Genomic DNA, 18582 nt, shown 5'->3' on the forward strand with positions numbered 1-18582 from the left:
CACATTGTGTTCAACATTCCTTTTCATATTTTTCACAATTCCACGTGGGAGCGTGTTATTTATCCATCCATCCATTTTCCGAACCGCTTAGTCCCCACGGGGGTCGCGGGCGTGCTGGAGCCTATCCCAGCAGTCATCGGGCAGTAGGCGTGGGACACCCTGAATCGGTTGCCAGCTGATCGCAGGGCACACAGAGACAACCATTCGCACTCGCACTCACACCTAGGGACAATTTGGAGTCTTCAATCGGCCTACCAAGCATGGGGGAGGAAACCGGAGTGCCCGGAGAAAACCCACACGGGCCCGGGGAGAACATGCAAACTCCGCACAGGGAGGGCCGGAGGTGGAATCAAACCCGCACCCTCCTAACTGTGAGGCGGACGTGCTACCCAGTGCGCCACCGAGCCGCCTGTTATTTATTATAAATAAAAACAATTATTATAAATGATTGACTAATCTAAGGTGTTTATTGTTAGGTTTTTTCGCTGACCGAACAAATTTCAAGAGAAGAGCAACAGCAAACAAACCACAAGTGAGACAGAATATTAAGTCTTTTCTCGCGAGGAGTGCAGTACAGATAGCTTCACAACAATCTCACTACACTCAATATCTGTATGCACTCCCGCTCTTTTTATTGGGATTTGCCCTACCCACAAATCGTGAGACAAAAGCCCCTAAAAGAGGAGGGGGAACGCATGTGGGCTTTGCCTCGTAAGGAAGAAATCACTAGGTGTTTACATACTGATAAGAACATGTGGGAAGAGGAATTTAAGTGGCCTGGATAGAGAAGAAAACCTTTGACCTCTAGTCAAAACATAGCAAGGGATGCTTTACGACATTGTGTAGAATGGGACAAGCTAGGTTATTTATTACTGGATACATACATTCCGACATAATCCTACGATTAAGATAGTTTGGAAAACCCTGACAATGATGGTCACTTGTAGGTTCATCTGAGGTGCAAGACAGCAATGAGGCATGTTGTTTAACAAAGTGGTCTTTGTTAGAAAGGAACTGTCTCGGTAGATGTCTTCTTTTTGCTGAGTTGTCAGCTGGTCCTGTCTGACCCAGCTGTAACCTCTCTCCTGACCCAGCCGTAACTTTTCTCTTCTGTGGTACATCATAAAAACAGCAAGGCCAAACAGCAAGCATATATTGCAGTAATACTGCGGTGAAGCATTGATTAGAGAACGCATGATAACATATATATATACATTTTTCTAACATTTATAATGCTTTTCACTGTTTGCCAATGCAATGGTTGCTATTTTTGGGGTCACCGCAAAAGTGTTGCTTTTGAAGCTGCAAGGCTTTGGCCTGACTCCAGCGCTAGGAAATACAAATTCAGATACACTTACAAAACCATTTTTCTTTCTCAAATTGTTGGTTTTGACTCAACCCGGCCTTCTAGAATAGAAGAGAAACTTGACATTGAAGCTTTACTCTGAATCCCACTCAGATCTAGGCAGTCCTTGCCAATCACGTTGCAACTCCAATGAATTTTTTCGTATTGAGAAGAAACCAAATCTGTAATTTACATGTCGATTTAATACAGACTCAAGTGCCTCTCGATAATCTGATGAGTGTGTCAAAGTCACCACTGCATTGTTTTTGATCGGGTCAGTTTCTTGGTGAGAGCATGGCGCACAGTCAGCATGTAGGAACGGCGGTCAGGCAGAAGCCGCTGCTGATCCAGGACTTGCCTGTCACACATGGGTGGCAAGAAAAACTTAGCGCGAGTAGTGGTCGCTTCCTGTACTAAAAATCTGTTGAAAATCAGGCATTGCTTTATTTTTTGTGGTCCAATAATAATAATGGTTCATTTTGTTGTTTTCAGGTGTTTGTGGCATTATCCCTTCGGAGGACTGAATTGAAACCAAGTTACTGGGCCACACATTTGGCTCAAGAAAACCTCGAGATTTCATGATATGATATCATGAGTCTTCCAACAATCAAAAACACTCAAGAATGCATAAAAACAAAATAATGGACATTGTCAAGTGTCCTGATCCAAATCCTATTCAAGTTATGTGGAAGGAGCTGAAAAATGCTGCTCAGAGTTAGTTCTCGTGGAATGTGCCAAAAATACTTGTCGACAGGTGCAGGAGTCACATTGTGAGTTACAAAAGTGAAGTGCAATATTTTTTGTTTAGAACATCTTAAACACGATTCTGTTTGACCGTAAAAACGAAGTAAATATGAAAATCTCATATTTTAAATGTCAGTATTTTTACCGTATTTATTCTAATTATCGCCCATATTCTAATAATCGCCCAGTGAGTGTTAGCGATGACATAAATAAAAAACATTACCTCAAATTATCGCCCATGCTGTTAAAAATTCCCACCAAAACTTTTCCGACGTGACAATCTTCTGTCACACCCAAAGCAGTTCATCGTCTTTTGACATCAGCAAACTACTTTGTTTGTGTTTGTTGTCACGATCGAGAAAAGAATTCCTGGCTTGAATTCTGGCCAGGGACATTCTTTGACTGCCGAACGTGGTTGTGGGGACGTGGAGGGCACGGGCCCTCTGCCTCAGGTTCCTAATGACTCCTCTTCCTCATTTTGGATACGTAAACCGATCGGATTACATTGGGGAGGGAGGTGGTGGTGGGGGAGGGGGGGGTGTAGGGGGGTGTCAGTGCTGCCCCTTCCAAAAAGGCAGAGTGTCTCAAAAGACTGAAGATTGAATATGGCGACGTTCGTTAGGCTCCAAGCGCCCTGACGAGCGCCGTCTGAATGTAGAAAGCGTAAGGATAGATCAGGCGCCACCACCATGCACCTTCTGTTAAAAATTCCCACCAAAACTTTTCCTACGTGACAATCTTCTGTCACACCCAAAGCGGTTCATCGTCTTTTGACATCAGCAAACTACTTTCTTTGTGTTTGTTGTCACGATCGAGAAAAGAATTCCCGGCTTGAATTCTGGCCAGGGACATTCTTTGACTGCCGAACGTGGTTGTGGGTACGTGGAAGGCACGGGCCCTCTGCCTCAGGTTCCTAATGACTCCTCTTCCTCACTTTGGATACGTAAACCGATCGGATTACATTGGGGAGGGAGGTGGTGGTGGTGGGGGAGTGGGGGGGTGTCAGTGCTGTCCCTCCCAAAAGGCAGAGTGTCTCAAAAGACTGAAGATTGAATATGGCGACGTTCGTTAGGCTCCAAGCGCCCTGACGAGCGCCGTCTGAATGTAGAAAACGTAAAGATAGATCAGGCGCCACCAGTGGCGTAGCCAAGCCGGGGCGAGCCGGGGCGGCGCCCCGGTTAGGACTCCCTGCGCCCCGGTTGAAAAAAATCGAGCTTTTTCGATTCTTCATTTTCATGCCGTTTTTTTCTTTCGGTCTTGCGCGAATGTGCTTGCGCTATTCTATGTGCGCGATGTTATCCATTCACCGTTTGCCTCCCGGACCCGGATGTTGTTTTAGCGATCAGCGAACGGCGTGGGTTATGTTCGATTTTTTTTCCTGTGGGCGCGCGCCCCTACTGGAAAAATTCCTGGCTACGCCACTGGGCGCCACCACCATGCACCTTCTGTTAAAAATTCCCCCCAAAACTTTTCCTCCACGACCGCATGCCGACGTCATTGCGCAAGTTTAAATATGACTGATTTGACAGCACGTCGAATGTCCCTTTGAAATTGGTTTTCTCCATAAACTATGATACAATTACACTCGTCACTCCGCTACAATATCCTCACACAATTATGTTATCGGGGCGTGCGCTCGAACAAGACGATCGCGATAACATGATGTCCGCAACATGTGATGTGCGACGGTAACGTGTCGCATCGATGGAGCGTCAATTGACGCACCCCGCTCTTAGAGGTAGATCAGAACAGCCGCTGTTCTAGTGTTAAGAACACCAGTGAGATGCAGGTATTGCATACTACATAAGGAAAATGTACATATTATCGCCCATTTCAGTGCCCCTTGGCGATTGGACAAAAAGTGTTCTCTATTAATCACCCACCCCCCCTGTTGGACATAAACCTTCTCTAATAAAAAGCTTAAGATCAGGGGATGCTTTGAGAATAATTGTCAATTCTTGTCTATGTGAAGCCCTTTGAGACTGCTTGTGATTTAGGGCTATACAAATAAACTTGACTTGACTTGACTTAATTATCGCCTTGGGTGATAATTTGAATAAATACGGTATTTCATACTATAGTGAAACCCCCTCCATCGTGGGTTCCAGACAGGTTCACAATCACGCTTTTTCACAGCTTGTAGTGATCATATGATGGCGCCGCGGATGGCAGCCACGGTGAGTCGCTCTCTGTTTCTTTGTCTTATTTTGTGTGTTTTCTGTGTCCTCTGCTGTCCATCCCGGATCACTTTTACCAGAGAAGCGCTGTTAAACATCGGACAGTCTTCTTCTGGTATTTTCTCTCCTGTTCTCTCCGATTCAGACTGTTTTTCTGAGATCCTAGCCGGAGCGGCGGTGCTATACAAGCTAGCGCGGCGACGGCGGCGCGGAAAACGAGCCGGAGCACTCGTAAGGCTGAGGCAGAGAGGGTTCCGTTCTGCCCTACCGTCAATTCATCTGGCGAATGTCCGCTCCCTGGCGAACAAGATGGACGAACTGCTGCTCCTCACTTCAAGGAACACGGACTTCAGCAGATCCGCCGCGCTGTGCTTTGTGGAAACGTGGCTCAGCGAACGAACCCCCCACCACGCCGTGGAGCTAGCGGGGTATAGGCTAACTCGTGCAGATCACAGCGCGAAGCTCTCCGGAAAATCGAAGGGAGGTGGTCTCTGTTTCTACATTAATGAACGTTGGTGTACTGATGTCACGGTGTTGAAAGAGTTTTGCAGCCCTCTCCTAGAAACACTTTTCATGAACTGCCGGCCGTTCTATTCACCACGGGAGTTCTCCTCAATCGTCATGGCGGCTGTTTACATTCCACCACATGCACGTGCGAGTGAAGCCACGCAGATGCTGGCTGACCAGGTAACAGACATGGAGAAACTTCTACCAAATTCACTAATCATTGTTCTGGGTGATCTTAACAGGGCGAACCTCGCACACGAACTCCCCAGATACAGACAGCACGTAACGTGTCCCACCAGAGGGGTACAGACTCTGGACCACTGCTACACCGTGATCAAGGATGCATACCACTCTGCGGCTCGTGCAGCTTTAGGACTCTCGGACCACTGTCTAGTTCATCTGATCCCGGCCTACAGGCAGAAACTAAAAACTTCTAAGCCTGTGGTGAGGACTGTGAGGAAGTGGACAGTGGAGTCAAGGCAGGACCTCCAAGCCTGCTTTGACTGCACCGATTGGGGAGTTTTCGAGGCTGCAACTTCAGACTTGCATGAACTCACTGACACTGTCACATCATACATCAGTTTTTGTGAGGATCTGTGTGTGCAGACTAAGACCTTCTGCACGTACAACAACGACAAACCTTGGTTTACACCGAACCTCAGGAGGCTGCGCAAAGTCAAGGAGGAGGCCTACAGGAGCGGCGACCGCGACCTGTTCAAGCAGACCAGAAACACACTGAACCGAGAGGTCAGCAAAGCCAGGAGGTGTTACGGGGAGAACCTGAAGAGACACCTCTCTGCCAATCCTGATCCCTCAACAGTGTGGAAAGGTCTGCAGAGCATCACGGGGTACAAGAAACGAACCCCCCGTCCTGTGGAGAGCCCAAGGCTTGCTAACCAGCTAAACAGGTTCTACTGCAGGTTTGATCAGTCCTCCCACACAACGGGACTTCCTGCAGCACAATCTACATACTCACCTCTCCCCACAACTACTCTGTCCACACCTCTATCATCGTTGTCACCCACTCTCTCTCTTGCAGAGGCCGCGCCCGCACTCCAGATCCACGAGGAGGAAGTGCGCCAGATGTTCCGGAGACAAAAGACCAGGAAGGCACCGGGCCCAGACGGCGTGTCACTTTCCTGCTTGAAAGTCTGCGCTGAGCAGCTGGCCCCCACCTTTGCACGGATCTTCAACCGCTCTCTGGAGCTGTGTGAGGTGCCCTCGTGCTTCAAGAGCTCCACCATCGTTGCAGTGGCCAAGAAGCCCGCCATCACAGGTTTGAATGACTACAGACCTGTCGCACTGACATCTGTGGTCATGAAATCTTTCGAGAGGTTAGTGCTGAACCACCTGAAGGATGTCACGGGCCCCCTGCTTGACCCCCTCCAGTTTGCCTACCGGGCAAACAGGTCAGTGGATGATGCGGTCAACGTGGGACTGCACTACATCCTGCACCACCTGGACACCCCAGGAACGTACGCCAGGATCCTGTTCGTGGACTTCAGCTCGGCGTTCAACACCATCGCTCCTGACATCCTCCAACAGAAGCTCATCCAGCTTGCGGTGCCTGCCTCCACCTGTCAGTGGATCACCAGCTTCCTGACCAACAGGAGACAGCGTGTGAGGCTGGGGGGCATCACATCTGACACCCGGACCACCAATACTGGAGCCCCTCAGGGGTGCATCCTCTCCCCACTGCTCTTCTCTCTCTACACCAATGATTTCTCCTCAGGTGACTCTCCTGTGAAGCTCCTGAAGTACGCAGACGACACCACTCTCATCGGACTGATCCAGGACGGTGATGAGACTGCGTACAGACAAGAGGTGGAGCGGCTGGTCCACTGGTGAAGCCAAAACCACCTGGAGCTGAACCCGCTCAAGACCGTGGAGATGACAGTGGACTTCAGGCGAGACCCTTCACCACTTTTACCCCTCACTATCCGCAGTAATACTATTCTCTCCACAAGTTCCTGGGAACCACAATCTCTCGGGACCTGAAATGGACCGGCCACATAGACTCTGTCCGGAAGAAGGCCCAGCAGAGGCTGTACTTCCTGAGACAGCTCAAGAAGTTCAACCTGCCGTGAGAGCTTCTGAAGACCTTCTACACTGCCATCATCCAGTCTGTCCTCTGCACCTCCATCACTGTCTGGTTTGGATCAGCCTCCAAACAAGACAAGCACAGACTGCAACGGACAATCAGGACTGCAGAAAAGATCATTGGAATCAACCTCCCATCTATCCAAGACTTGTACCTGTCCAGGACCAGGAAACGTGCAACGAACATCTCTACAGACCCTTCTCACCCAGGTTGCAGTCTGTTTGAACTACTCCCCTCCGGACGGCGTTATAGAGCTCGGTACGCCAAAACCAGCAGACACAGAGACAGCTTCTTCCCCCAGGCTGTTGCTCTGATGAACTCACACCACTCTTAGAGTCTCAGAGTCATTACTGTGCAATAACATCCTGCTCTTCACACCTTTTGTGAAGGTCTACACTGTTTTTGCCATTTTTCACATGTCCTGAGTGTTGTTAGTCACCTAAATGTTGAACAGAGGGTGTGTTTTACCGAAGTCAAATTCCTTGTTTGGCACGCTCAAACATGGCGAATAAAAAACTCTTGAATCTTGAATCTTGAATCAACCACTACATAGTAGCACACTTGTTTAGTTTGTGAACAGTGGAAATTTGAAAGAAGAACAGCCTAGTTTTTGTTGAACATTATTGAACGACTGCTGCAATCCTGCTCAAAAGAGACAGCTATAGGTTAATTTTACAATACCTACACTTCCGTTCAAAAGTTTGGGGTCACCGAGACAGTTTAGTGTTTTCCATGAAAACTAACATAATTGCACAAGGGTTTTCTAATCATCCATTAGCCTTCCAACGCAATTAGCAAACACAATGGACCATTAGAACAATGGAGAGATGGTTGCTGGAAATGGGCCTATGTAGATGTTGCATTAAAAAAACAGACGTTTGCAGCTTGACTAGTCCTTTCCCACATTAACAATGTAAAGAGTGTATTCCTGATTAGTTTAATGTTGTCCATCCATCCATCCATCCATCCATCCATCTTCTTCCAAGGCGTTCTCAGGCCAGCTGAGAGACATAGTCTCTCCAGCGCGTCCTGGGTCGTCCCCGGCGTCTCTTACCGGTGGGACATGCCCGGAACACCTCCCCAGGGAGGCGTCCAGGAGGCATCCTGATGAGATGCCCGAGCCACCTCATCTGGTTCCTCTCAACGGGGAGGAGTAGCGACTCTACTCCGAGTCTCTCCCGGATGACCGAGCTTCTCACCCTATCTCTAAGGGAGAGCCCGGACATCCTGCGGAGAAAACTCATTTCGGCCGCTTGTATCCGGGATCTCGTTCTTTCGGTCATGACCCATAGCTCGTGACCATAGGTGAGGGTAGGAGCGTAAATCGACCGATAAATTGAGAGCTTTGCCTTTTGGCTCAGCTCTCTCTTTACCACGACGGACCGGTACAGAGTCCGCATTACTGCCGACGCTGCACCGATCCGCCTGTCGATCTCGCGCTCCATCCTCCCCTCACTCGTGAACAAGACCCCAAGATACTTAAACTCCTCCACTTGGGGCAGGATCTCATCCCCGATCCGGAGAGGGCATTCCACCCTTTTCCGATCAAGGACCATGGACTCGGATTTGGAGGTGCTGACCCTCATCCCGACCGCTTCACACTCGGCTGCGAACCGCTCCAGTGAGAGCTGGAGATCACGGCCTGAAGAAGCCAACAGCACCACGTCGTCTGCAAAAAGCAGAGACTCGATGCTGAGGTCCCCAAACCGGACCCCCTCAACGCCTCGGCTGCGCCTAGAAATTTTGTCCGTAAAACCTATGAAGAGAATTGGTGACAAAGGGCAGCCTTGGCGGAGTCCAACCCTCACTGGGAACGAATCCGACTTACTGCCGGAAATGCGGACCAAACTCTGGCATCGGTGATACAGGGACCGAACCGCCCTTATCAGCTGGCTCGGTACCCCGTACTCCCGAAGCACCCCCCTCAGAACCTCCCGAGGGACACGGTCGAACGCCTTCTCCAAGTCCACAAAACACATGTGGACTGGTTGGGCGAACTCCCATGCACCCTCGAGGATCCTGCTGAGGGTGAAGAGCTGGTCCACTGTTCCACGGCCAGGACGAAAGCCACACTGTTCCTCCTGAATCCGAGGTTCGACCTCCCCACGGACCCTCCTCTCCAGCACCCCTGAATAGACCTTACCAGGGAGGCTGAGGAGTGTAATTCCCCTGTAATTGGAACACACCCTCCGGTCCCCCTTCTTAAAGAGGGGAACCACCACCCCAGTCTGCCAATCCAGAGGCACTGTCCACGCAATGTTGTAGAGGCGTGTCAGCCATGACAGCCCCACAACATCCAGAGCCCTTCAGAACTCCGGGCGGAACTCATCCACCCCCGGGGCCTTGCCACCGAGGAGTTTTTTAACTACCTCAGTTACTTCGACCCCAGAGATTGGAGAGTCCGCCTCAGAGTCCCCAGGCCCTGCTTCCACAATGGAAGGCGTGTAAGTGGAATTGAGGAGGTCTTCGAAGTATTCTCCCCACCGACACACGACGTCCCGAGTCGAGGTCAGCAGCACGCCATCCCCACTGTAAACAGTGTTGACGTTGCACTGCTTCCCCCTCCTGAGACGCCGGATGGTGGACCAGAATTTCCTCGAAGCCGTCCGGAAGTCATTCTCCATGGCCTCGCCAAACTCCTCCCACGCCCGGGTTTTTGCCTCAGCAACCGCCGAAGCCGCGTTCCGCTTGGCCATCCGGTACCTGTCAGCTGCCTCCGGAGTCCCGCTGGCCAAAACGGCCCGATAGGACTCCTTCTTCAGCTTGACGGCATCCCTTACTGCCGGTGTCCACCAGCGTGTTCGGGGATTGCCGCCACGACAGGCACCAATGACCTTACGGCCACAGCTGCGGTCGGCCGCCTCAACAATGGAGGCGCGGAACAAGGTCCACTCGGACTCAATGTCCCCCGCCTCCCCCAGGACGTGGGAAAAGCTCTGCCGGAGGTGGGAGTTGAAGCTCTTCCTGACAGGGGATTCTGCCAGACGTTCCCAGCAGACCCTCACAGAGCGTTTGGGTCTGCTAGGTCGGACCGGCATCTTCCCCCACCATCGGAGCCAACCCACCACCAGGTGGTGATCAGTTGACAGCTCCGCCCCTCTCTTCGCCCGAGTGTCCAAAACATGCGGCCGCAAATCCGATGACACGACTACAAAGTCGATCATCGAACTGCGGCCTAGGGTGTCCTGGTGCCAAGTGCACACATGGACACCCTTATGTTTGAACATGGTGTTCATTATAGAAAATCCGTGTCGAGCACAGAAGTCCAATAATAGAACACCGCTCGGGTTCAGATCGGGGGGGCCGTTTCTCCCAATCACGCCCTTCCAGGTCTCACTGTCATTGCCCACGTGAGCATTGAAGTCACCCAGTAGAACGATGGAGTCCCCAGATGGAGCGCTCTCCAGCACCTCCTCCAGGGACTCCAAGAAGGGTGGGTACTCTGAGCTGCCGTTTGGTGCATAGACACAAACAACAGTCAGGACCCGTCCCCCCACCCGAAGGCGGAGGGAGGCTACCCTCTCGTTCACCGGGGTGAACCCCAATGGGGGGCAATACGTATACCCACACCTGCTCGACGCCTCTCACCCTGGGCAACTGCAGAGTGGAAGAGAGTCCAGCCCCTCTCGAGAGGGCTTGTACCAGAACCCAAACTGTGCATGGAGGCAAGTCCGACTATATCTAGTCGGAACTTTTCTGCCTCGCACACCAGCTCGGGCTCCTTTCCAGCCAGAGAGGTGACATTCCATGTCCCAAGAGCCAGCTTCTGCAGCCGGGGATCAGACCGCCAAGGTCCCTGCCTTTGGCCGCCGCCCAGCTTACACTGCACCCGACCCCTTTGGCCCCTCCCACAGGTGGTGAGCCCATGGGAAGGGGGACCCACGTTTCCTTTTCGGGCTGTGCCCGGCCGGGCTCCATGGGCGAAGGCCCGGCCACCAGACGCTCGCCTTCGAGCCCCGCCTCCAGGCCTGGCTCCAGAGGGGGGCCCCGGTGACCCGCGTCCGGGCGAGGGAAAACGAGATCCATTTATGTTGTTCATCATAAGGGGCTAATGTGAGCTGTGCTTTGTCTGGCCCCTCACCTAGGACCCGTTTGCCATGGGTGACCCTACCAGGGGCATGAAGCCCCAGACAACATGGCTCCTAGGATCATAGGGGCACGCAAACCCCTCCACCACGATAAGGTGACGACTCACGGAGGGGAAAAAATAACGATTTGATTTTAAAAAGAAGGACATCTATTTCTAAGTGACTCCAAACATTTGAACGGTAGTGTATCTCTGGAAATAATTATTGATCTATAGTTTAGATGTTAAGTTTGCTAGTTTGGATGACACAAGATTTGTTTACTGTTAAGACAGTGAGGGAAAAGCACACTGTTACGCTCACTGTACAATGCTGCTTGTCAGGGTTTTCCAGATTATCTTGATCGTATGATTATGTTGGAATGTAACCTGTAATAAATAACCTAGCTAGATTAGTTTTATGCTTATGTTGGAACGTAACCTGTAATAAATAACCTAGCTTGTCCCATCCTACACAACGTCGTAAAACACCCCCTGCTATGCTTTGACTAGAGGTCAAGGGCTTTCTCTCCATCCAGTCCACTCTCACCCCCACCCTGTTTCTCTTAATAAAAATGCTCTTGCAAGAGGCCAGAGTCAGACCTCATTCGATCATCGCTGTATGCACAGCGACGAATGACTCTCCACCTGCAGGTGTTTAAAAGGGCATACTGTCTCCCGTGTGGTTCTTGCAAAATAAGTTAGAGTGAGCACCACTCTAACACTGCTCATACATTCTCACTATATTGTCTTTGTATTATCTTAAAGCTGTATCTAAATGCCTTTAAAAAGTTTTACGTGCATTAATGCTAGATAACATGCCTGAGAGTATTTAAAAAGAGTATTTATAGATGACATCGAGTTATTTCAGTGACCATTCAAGATATTCTTTCTTTAATGGAAAAGAACCAACCATTTTGTAGACATCTGCAAGCGGTTCACCAACCTGATGAGCTGAAACACTGCCGCTTCCACAGCTAACGCGGTGTCAGCCACTGACAGCTCCCTGAAACCACACCTTCACACATGCACACGTGACTATGGTCATCAGCCCTGAGACTGTGTGGCCCATGTACGGATAATGTATCAGCATTTACTGTATATACACACAAACCTTAAATCAAGGGCCAGTCTCTCTCCTTCTTCTGTTGTCACCTCCCTGCCAATTTCCAAGTCTGCTTTATTGGCAACCAGCACTGCTGGGACAGCTTAGTCACAAATGGAGTGTTAGGACACTTGTATGTCTTTGTTAGAGAATTTAATGAGTAATGTCACGTGTATGCATAAACACTTGTATGTATCTCCACAACACTGGGAGTATTTGGTGACGGAGTGTGTGCGCACGTGTGTCAAGGTGACAATAGGCAGGCTTTCATCCAGGGGTTACACAGAGAGCAAACAGTGAACACGCCGTTCCTGTGCGCATCACACACACAATGCTGCTTCTGGTGTTTAGCTGGGTTAGTCAGGAGTCAATGTCTTACTTCTGAGGCAACCACGTCGCTGTCAAATTCGTGTGAGGTCTCTCATGTTTGAGAGTCGAGTCCTTTCTTACCCAGACTCCTTTTGGTTTGGTCAATGAGTCTTTTGAGCCGTGAGACCTCCAAGAAACTTTGGCGGTGCGTGATGGAATAGAGCAACAAGAAGCCATCAGCCCAGCGGATGGAAGCCTCCAGAGAAGGCGCACAGTTCTCCTGTCACACTCACACACAATGCCACAAGTCTACTTTAAAGCGCTTCATGTGAATGAGTTGCCTTTCACAATCAACATTTTCTATTGCATACTACAACTACAAATACAACATTGCTATGCAAACGTGGGCCGTTCATTAAATGCTTTTATTTAATATAATTGTAAGAGTTATTTTTTTTTCATTAAATGCTACTGTTGGATTTGGTCCACAATTTAAGGAGCGCTATCTGCGCCTCACGGCAAAAGCCATTGCCAATCACCTGTTATCCAATTTACTCACTGCATGCTCGTTTAATTTCTTCAGATTTAGGAAAATGCAAAGACACTGAAGCAGAAATTAGACTTACACAGGTTGGTTGAGTTCAATCATAATTCTTGTTAAGAAAGCTCTGTTTTCAGGAAAGTACAATACAGCGCTGGGCCTTTCAAGAGCAGAAAGTCTCCATTCAGAAAAGGCAACGTTCAAGGTTCTTTGGTCAGCTTATATTCAGTTGGACAGGCCGGTGTGGGGCGAGTTTGATGGGTGATGAGTCGTTGGGGTGGGGCGAGTTCGCAGTAGAGTTTGATTCCATGGGAGTGGGTGCTGGTTCTGGACGATTCGGTGTGTGTGTGGGGGCTGTTGTCTTCCATCCCGTCTTTCGGCCTTGGTGATCATCTTTGGCAGAGTCCTTGGCTGTCTCCCTCTGGCACCTGCTGGTTTTATCTCCAAGTGACCTTCCTGTAAACATTCTGCTCCATTCCTACACTGTCGCACCTCATCCATTCGTCATTCTTTCAATTTTGTCATTTTGTACGGAATTATGTGAGCTTTTGGCTGTGACATCATCAATTTATTAATGTTCCCTGACGATGCAAAGTTTGTTCTTTTGATACTCCATGTCTTTGCTTACATCATTACATTCTTAGTTTAATCATGCTTCCGCACGTATCTCTTCTTTGTTAGGCAAAACATTTCCCTCTGTGCAGAGCGTTCAGTAGTAATCGAAAAGCTGGCGTCCCGCATTAGGCGACATATGACGTTTAGTCAAAACACAAGATATAATCAAGTACTGAACGGTCAAGACGACTCTGGCCGTGTCCATGATTTAGAGAGAAAACATCAGGCATGCATTACACAGTTCCTTAAGGGTCATTAAGCTATTGAGGCAACATATCAAAAGACATTTATTTTGCAGTGCACAGAAATACATATTGAATCGTGAAGTTGTAGCAACCTCTGTTATTATCTTATATCAAAGAATGTCTAGTTATGTCTTCTTTATTGGTTGACTCCATGAATATACTTGTCTGCTTATCCAAAGAGATGTGAGCGTATCTGTTATTGTGGCTATGCGGGTTTTGTGTCTTTTGACCCTATTCCTTCACTACAATAATCCTAAAATGAGTACACACAAATGAAAATCTAGTGAAACAAGCATTTTTGATTAAATCACCAATTCTCCAGCAATAGACAACAAGTGAGACTTCATCAAAACATTTGTGTTGACTGGAAATTGAATAATAAGAGCTTACGTAACAAGTTGTGAAGGCTTTGGAATGGGTTTCTGGGTGATGTGACAATAACAACAAATATACCTTAAAAGCTGGATCCAAGATTTCAAGGTCAACAGCTTCCTGGTCGACCAGACGACAGCATCTGTAGTCACCTCTGTGGTGGAACACATGACTATCGTGAGAGGGGAGAATATATTATATATACTATATATATATATATATATATATATATATATATATATATATTATATTCTTGAATGTAATATATATATATATATATTATATTCTTGAATGTTAACTCTTACCCTTCTTGTGGTCATATTCACCAATGAACCGCTTGGTCATGAAACGAACGCACAAGGCTGCGGAAATAAAACAGGCAGATCACACTTCTGTTCAGAAATCACAGAATCAACATCTCAGGAAGTTTAAACTGGTGCTCATCCTCAGTCGTTGTGATGAGTAAATAATACCAATCATATTTTCCCACTTTGTAAAGCGTTAATCAGAGGCAGCACAACAGACTGAACTGATTTATTTTACACTCTATTTATTTTTCTGTCTTTCCTGTGTTCGGAGTTCCCAGGATGAGGATCTTAACCATTTCCCACTTCTGAGAAACTGTCCCTACGTAATGACCGGAGAAAATCAACATAAGTAGAGATAAAGGACTTCACACTGACCTTGACTTGGAAAATAAAATACCAACTGTAGCTAGGAGGAAAGCTGCTCTTCCCCTGCTGTTGCTTGCCCAATGGAGAGTGACTGACCCTCAGAGATATGAGCCAGCTGGGCGGAGGACAAGTGCACAAAAAGCAGTTTCCCAATCTGGCTGCGGCCATATAAACTTTTCACTGGGCCTTAAACACAAACCATTTATAGACGGCTGCAAAACTGTATACGTCTCCATGTTTTATACTTAACCATCCATCCATCCATTTTCTGTACCGCTTAGTCCCCACGGGGGTCGCGGGCGTGCTGGAGCCTATCCCAGCCGTCATCGGGCAGTAGGCGGGGGACACCCTGAACCGGTTGCCAGCCAATCGCAGGGCACACAGAGACAAACAACCATACGCACTCGCACCTAGGGACAATTTGGAGTGCTCAATCGGTCTACCAAGCATATTTTTGGGACGTGGGAAGAAACCGGAGTGCCCGGAGAAAACCCACGCGGGCCCAGGGAGAACATGCAAACTCCACACAGGGAGGGCCGGAGGTGGAATCGAACTCGCACCCTCCTAACTGTGAGGCGGACGTGCTACACAGTGCGCCACCGAGCCACCCTATACTTAACCACTTAATTCTATTTCACATCATAAAAGACATGACGAGTCCCCACTTATTTCCAGGTGTAATAATTGCTTTGTAAAGTTTATAAATGTGTGTGGGGAATAAAGATGTTTTCCATTGTATTTGAAGGCAGAAGAATCCACTCTTTTTATGTAAATGACCAATTGACGAATAAAATCTTATCCCTTTGTGGAGTTCCGAGGTGCTCGTTGGGTGGATGCAGAAAGCAACACATGCATTCGTCTATTGCAGAGGTCTCAAACTCCAGTCCTCGGGGGCCGCATTCCTACATGTTTTCCAAGTTTCCCTCGTTAAACACACCTGATTCAATTATCAGGCTCCTGCAGAACGTGAGGATGAACTGATCATTTGAATCAGGTGTGTTTAACGAGGGAAACTTGGAAAACATGTAGGAATGCGGCCCGCGAGGACTGGAGTTTGAGACCCCTGGTCTATTGCGTAGGCGATACAACAAAGTACTGTAATTTTCGGACTATAAATTGCATTTTTTTTCATAGTTTGGGTGGGGTGGCGACTTATACTGAGGAGCGACTTATATGTGAATTTTTTCAAAAACTTTCAAAAAAGTGAAACCACGATAAACGAACCGCGATGTAGCAAGGGATTACTGTAATTTGAATTTCGAGTGACGTCAGCAACGCGGCGCGGCGTGGCGCGGCGGTTGTTTACAAAAAGGACAAAGATTAATCACGGGATGACGAAGATGACGAAGGGCCCCACGTACTACCGGCATCATGAGCGGCTTTGTTTGTAAGTGACACGGAGGACGAAGAGTTTGAAGGATTTAATGATTTGGAGTGACACAGAAGGTTTGAAAAACTATTATGGCTTTTACGCACGCCCGGTCCTACTCTACGGAGCTCTCTTTAACCTCCGTGGATGGAAGTCTGGGGCCGGCGCTCGGCCGAGTGGCTGTCCGGGGACGGTGGATGGGGCTCGGACATGGCTTTTACGCACGCCCGGTCCTACTCTACGGAGCTCTCTTTCACCTCCGTGGATGGAAGTCGGGGGCCGGTGCTCGGCCGGGTGGCTGTCCGGGGACGGTGGATGGGGCTCGAACATGGCTTTTACGCACGCCCGGTCCTATTCTATGGAGCTCTCTTCCACCTCCGTGGATGGAAGTCCACGCACACAAGTTAACAATGCATAAGCCTTTGATGTCTATTGTATGCAAATGTATATGCAAATGAGCTAGGCGCCAGTCTGGCGGGCGCCAAGATAGCGCCAGTCAAGAGGGGGGGCTGTCGCCATTTTGGTTTGGTGGCGCCATTTTGGATGGGGACATGTATGGGCATGTATGGGGCCTGTATTATATCAGCTGGATGCGGAGTCAGATTTTCTAACAAACATTGATGAAATAGATCTGCAGCCATTTTTTGTGAAACAAACCAAAGAAGTGATACATCTGAGCTAGATTTGCTATCAACCAGTGCGTTTAGGGGTCAAGGGGGGAGTTTTGTTGAAAAAAAAAGGCATCTGAAGGAGATAGTTGTTGTGGCTTTACGCTCTGATACACTGTTGTAGTGTTGTCACTAACCGTGGGTTGCTTATTGGTTGTTTCTACAATAACACACGGAGGCAAGGATGCAGTACGAGCCGATCTTTACTGTGTGCTCAGTCATGACATCACAGACTTCTAATACAGACAGACCAACACAGTCGAGCACCGAGTGCTCGATCCAATCTACCACATCCCTCTTTTCCAACTGAGAAGTAGCTTATCTAGTATCAGTTACCTTTGGTATCAACATTGATAATAATTTCGACATGCATATATCAATTACAAACAAAACATGTTTCAATAAACCAAACGGCTTTCAACAATCTTTTTGTTCTTTCTCTTTGAACCTATAACATTTTGTAACACTTCACGATAAATGCAAAACATCCACACTTTATTTTCTCCATCTCTTTTTTTTTCTAAACACTAAGTGTGTAACAACATCACTGTATGTCAATCAGTGTACCTGGCAGGGCGCCTAACTGCTCTGCCACTCCTGGTATAGCATGTGGGCATGCCGTCCACAGGCACAGGACAATGGTTGCGTGGTACCGGTCCCAGTGGTGGTGAGTCCACTGTTGCAGTAGCCTGAGTATGTTGAAACTCAGAGTCCAAATGTTTATCAGGGTGAGAGTCTTTGAACAGGCTTGGGTGTATCTTTCTCAGATGTCGCCTGTTCCTCCTGCGTGTCCTCCCTGCCGGTGTCTGTACAGTGTAGGAGCGTGGTTCATCTCGCTGCCTGATGACAACCGCTGGCTCCCAGCCTGAAGTCAATTGCAACACCTCTGATTGTGGCTGTTTCGTGCCATACAGTGTCTCTTGTTTGGTGCGCTGATTTCTTGGTTTCATTTCCAATCATGCCTATGTATAAACAGTCCATTTCTTTTTCTATATTGTTTACAGTCTTCGTCTTACAATGGCTATTTCTCTCAGAGCCTCCTCTACACACCTTTGAAAAGTGGTTATTTTTTCCACATTTATGACACACAGCGCCGTAAGCTGGGCATTGACGAGGCTCATGCTTGTTTCCGCATTTACGGCACACCGGTATCACCTGCTTCTTGTAGCTTGGTTTGTTCTTGTCCCAGCTGCGTGTTTGCACTCTTGCTCTATTCAATGCATCCACTGAGGCATCATGGACAACAGGTGACGCTTGCATCGCTTGTATTTGTGACTTGGCGAGTTCTGCTGATCTACATGTTTCCATTGCTCTGCGTAAAGTAAGTGCATTATCACGTAACAGTCTCTCTTTCAGATGTGTATCACTAATGCAGAACACCAATTTATCCCTTATCATGTCATCTTTATGTCTTCCAAACTCACAGTTTTTGCTCTTTAGACGTAGTTCTGTGATGAATCGGTCCACCGATATTCCTGATGACATTGTGTGCGTCCAAAACTGATGGCGTTCAAAAACAACGTTCTTTTGTGGACTGCAGTAGCCTCTGAACGCTTCCAAAACTCCCTCCATCGTTGCTTCCTCCCCTTCTGGGGTAATGGTAAGCGTATTATACACTTCCAGCGCCTCCTCGCCGACAGTGTGAAGCAGGATGGCTATTCTAACCTCCTCTTCTTTATCCACCGCACCAGAAGCAACCATATAGAGCTGAAAACGCTGCTCCCACCTGCGCCAGTTTTCAGCGAGG

The 18582-nt window shown here is 48.4% G+C and overlaps 1 protein-coding gene across 1 annotated transcript; it reads right to left on the reverse strand.

The window, feature by feature from the left end:
* Nucleotides 1–1528: 1528 nt before the first annotated feature.
* Nucleotides 1529–14604, reverse strand: LOC119117434 (ras-related and estrogen-regulated growth inhibitor-like). Its single transcript, XM_037243704.1, has 7 exons — nt 14598–14604; nt 14424–14486; nt 14206–14276; nt 12493–12628; nt 12052–12145; nt 11884–11955; nt 1529–1703 (listed from the first exon to the last, which is right to left on the reverse strand). The coding sequence occupies exons 1-7, from the start codon at nt 14602–14604 to the stop codon at nt 1595–1597; spliced, it is 552 nt and encodes a 183-aa protein (XP_037099599.1). The 3' UTR covers nt 1529–1594.
* Between the last annotated feature and the right edge of the window lie 3978 nt (nt 14605–18582).

The sequence above is a fragment of the Syngnathus acus genome, chromosome 2 (assembly GCF_901709675.1).
Source record: "Syngnathus acus chromosome 2, fSynAcu1.2, whole genome shotgun sequence".
Lineage (NCBI taxonomy): Eukaryota > Metazoa > Chordata > Actinopteri > Syngnathiformes > Syngnathidae > Syngnathus > Syngnathus acus.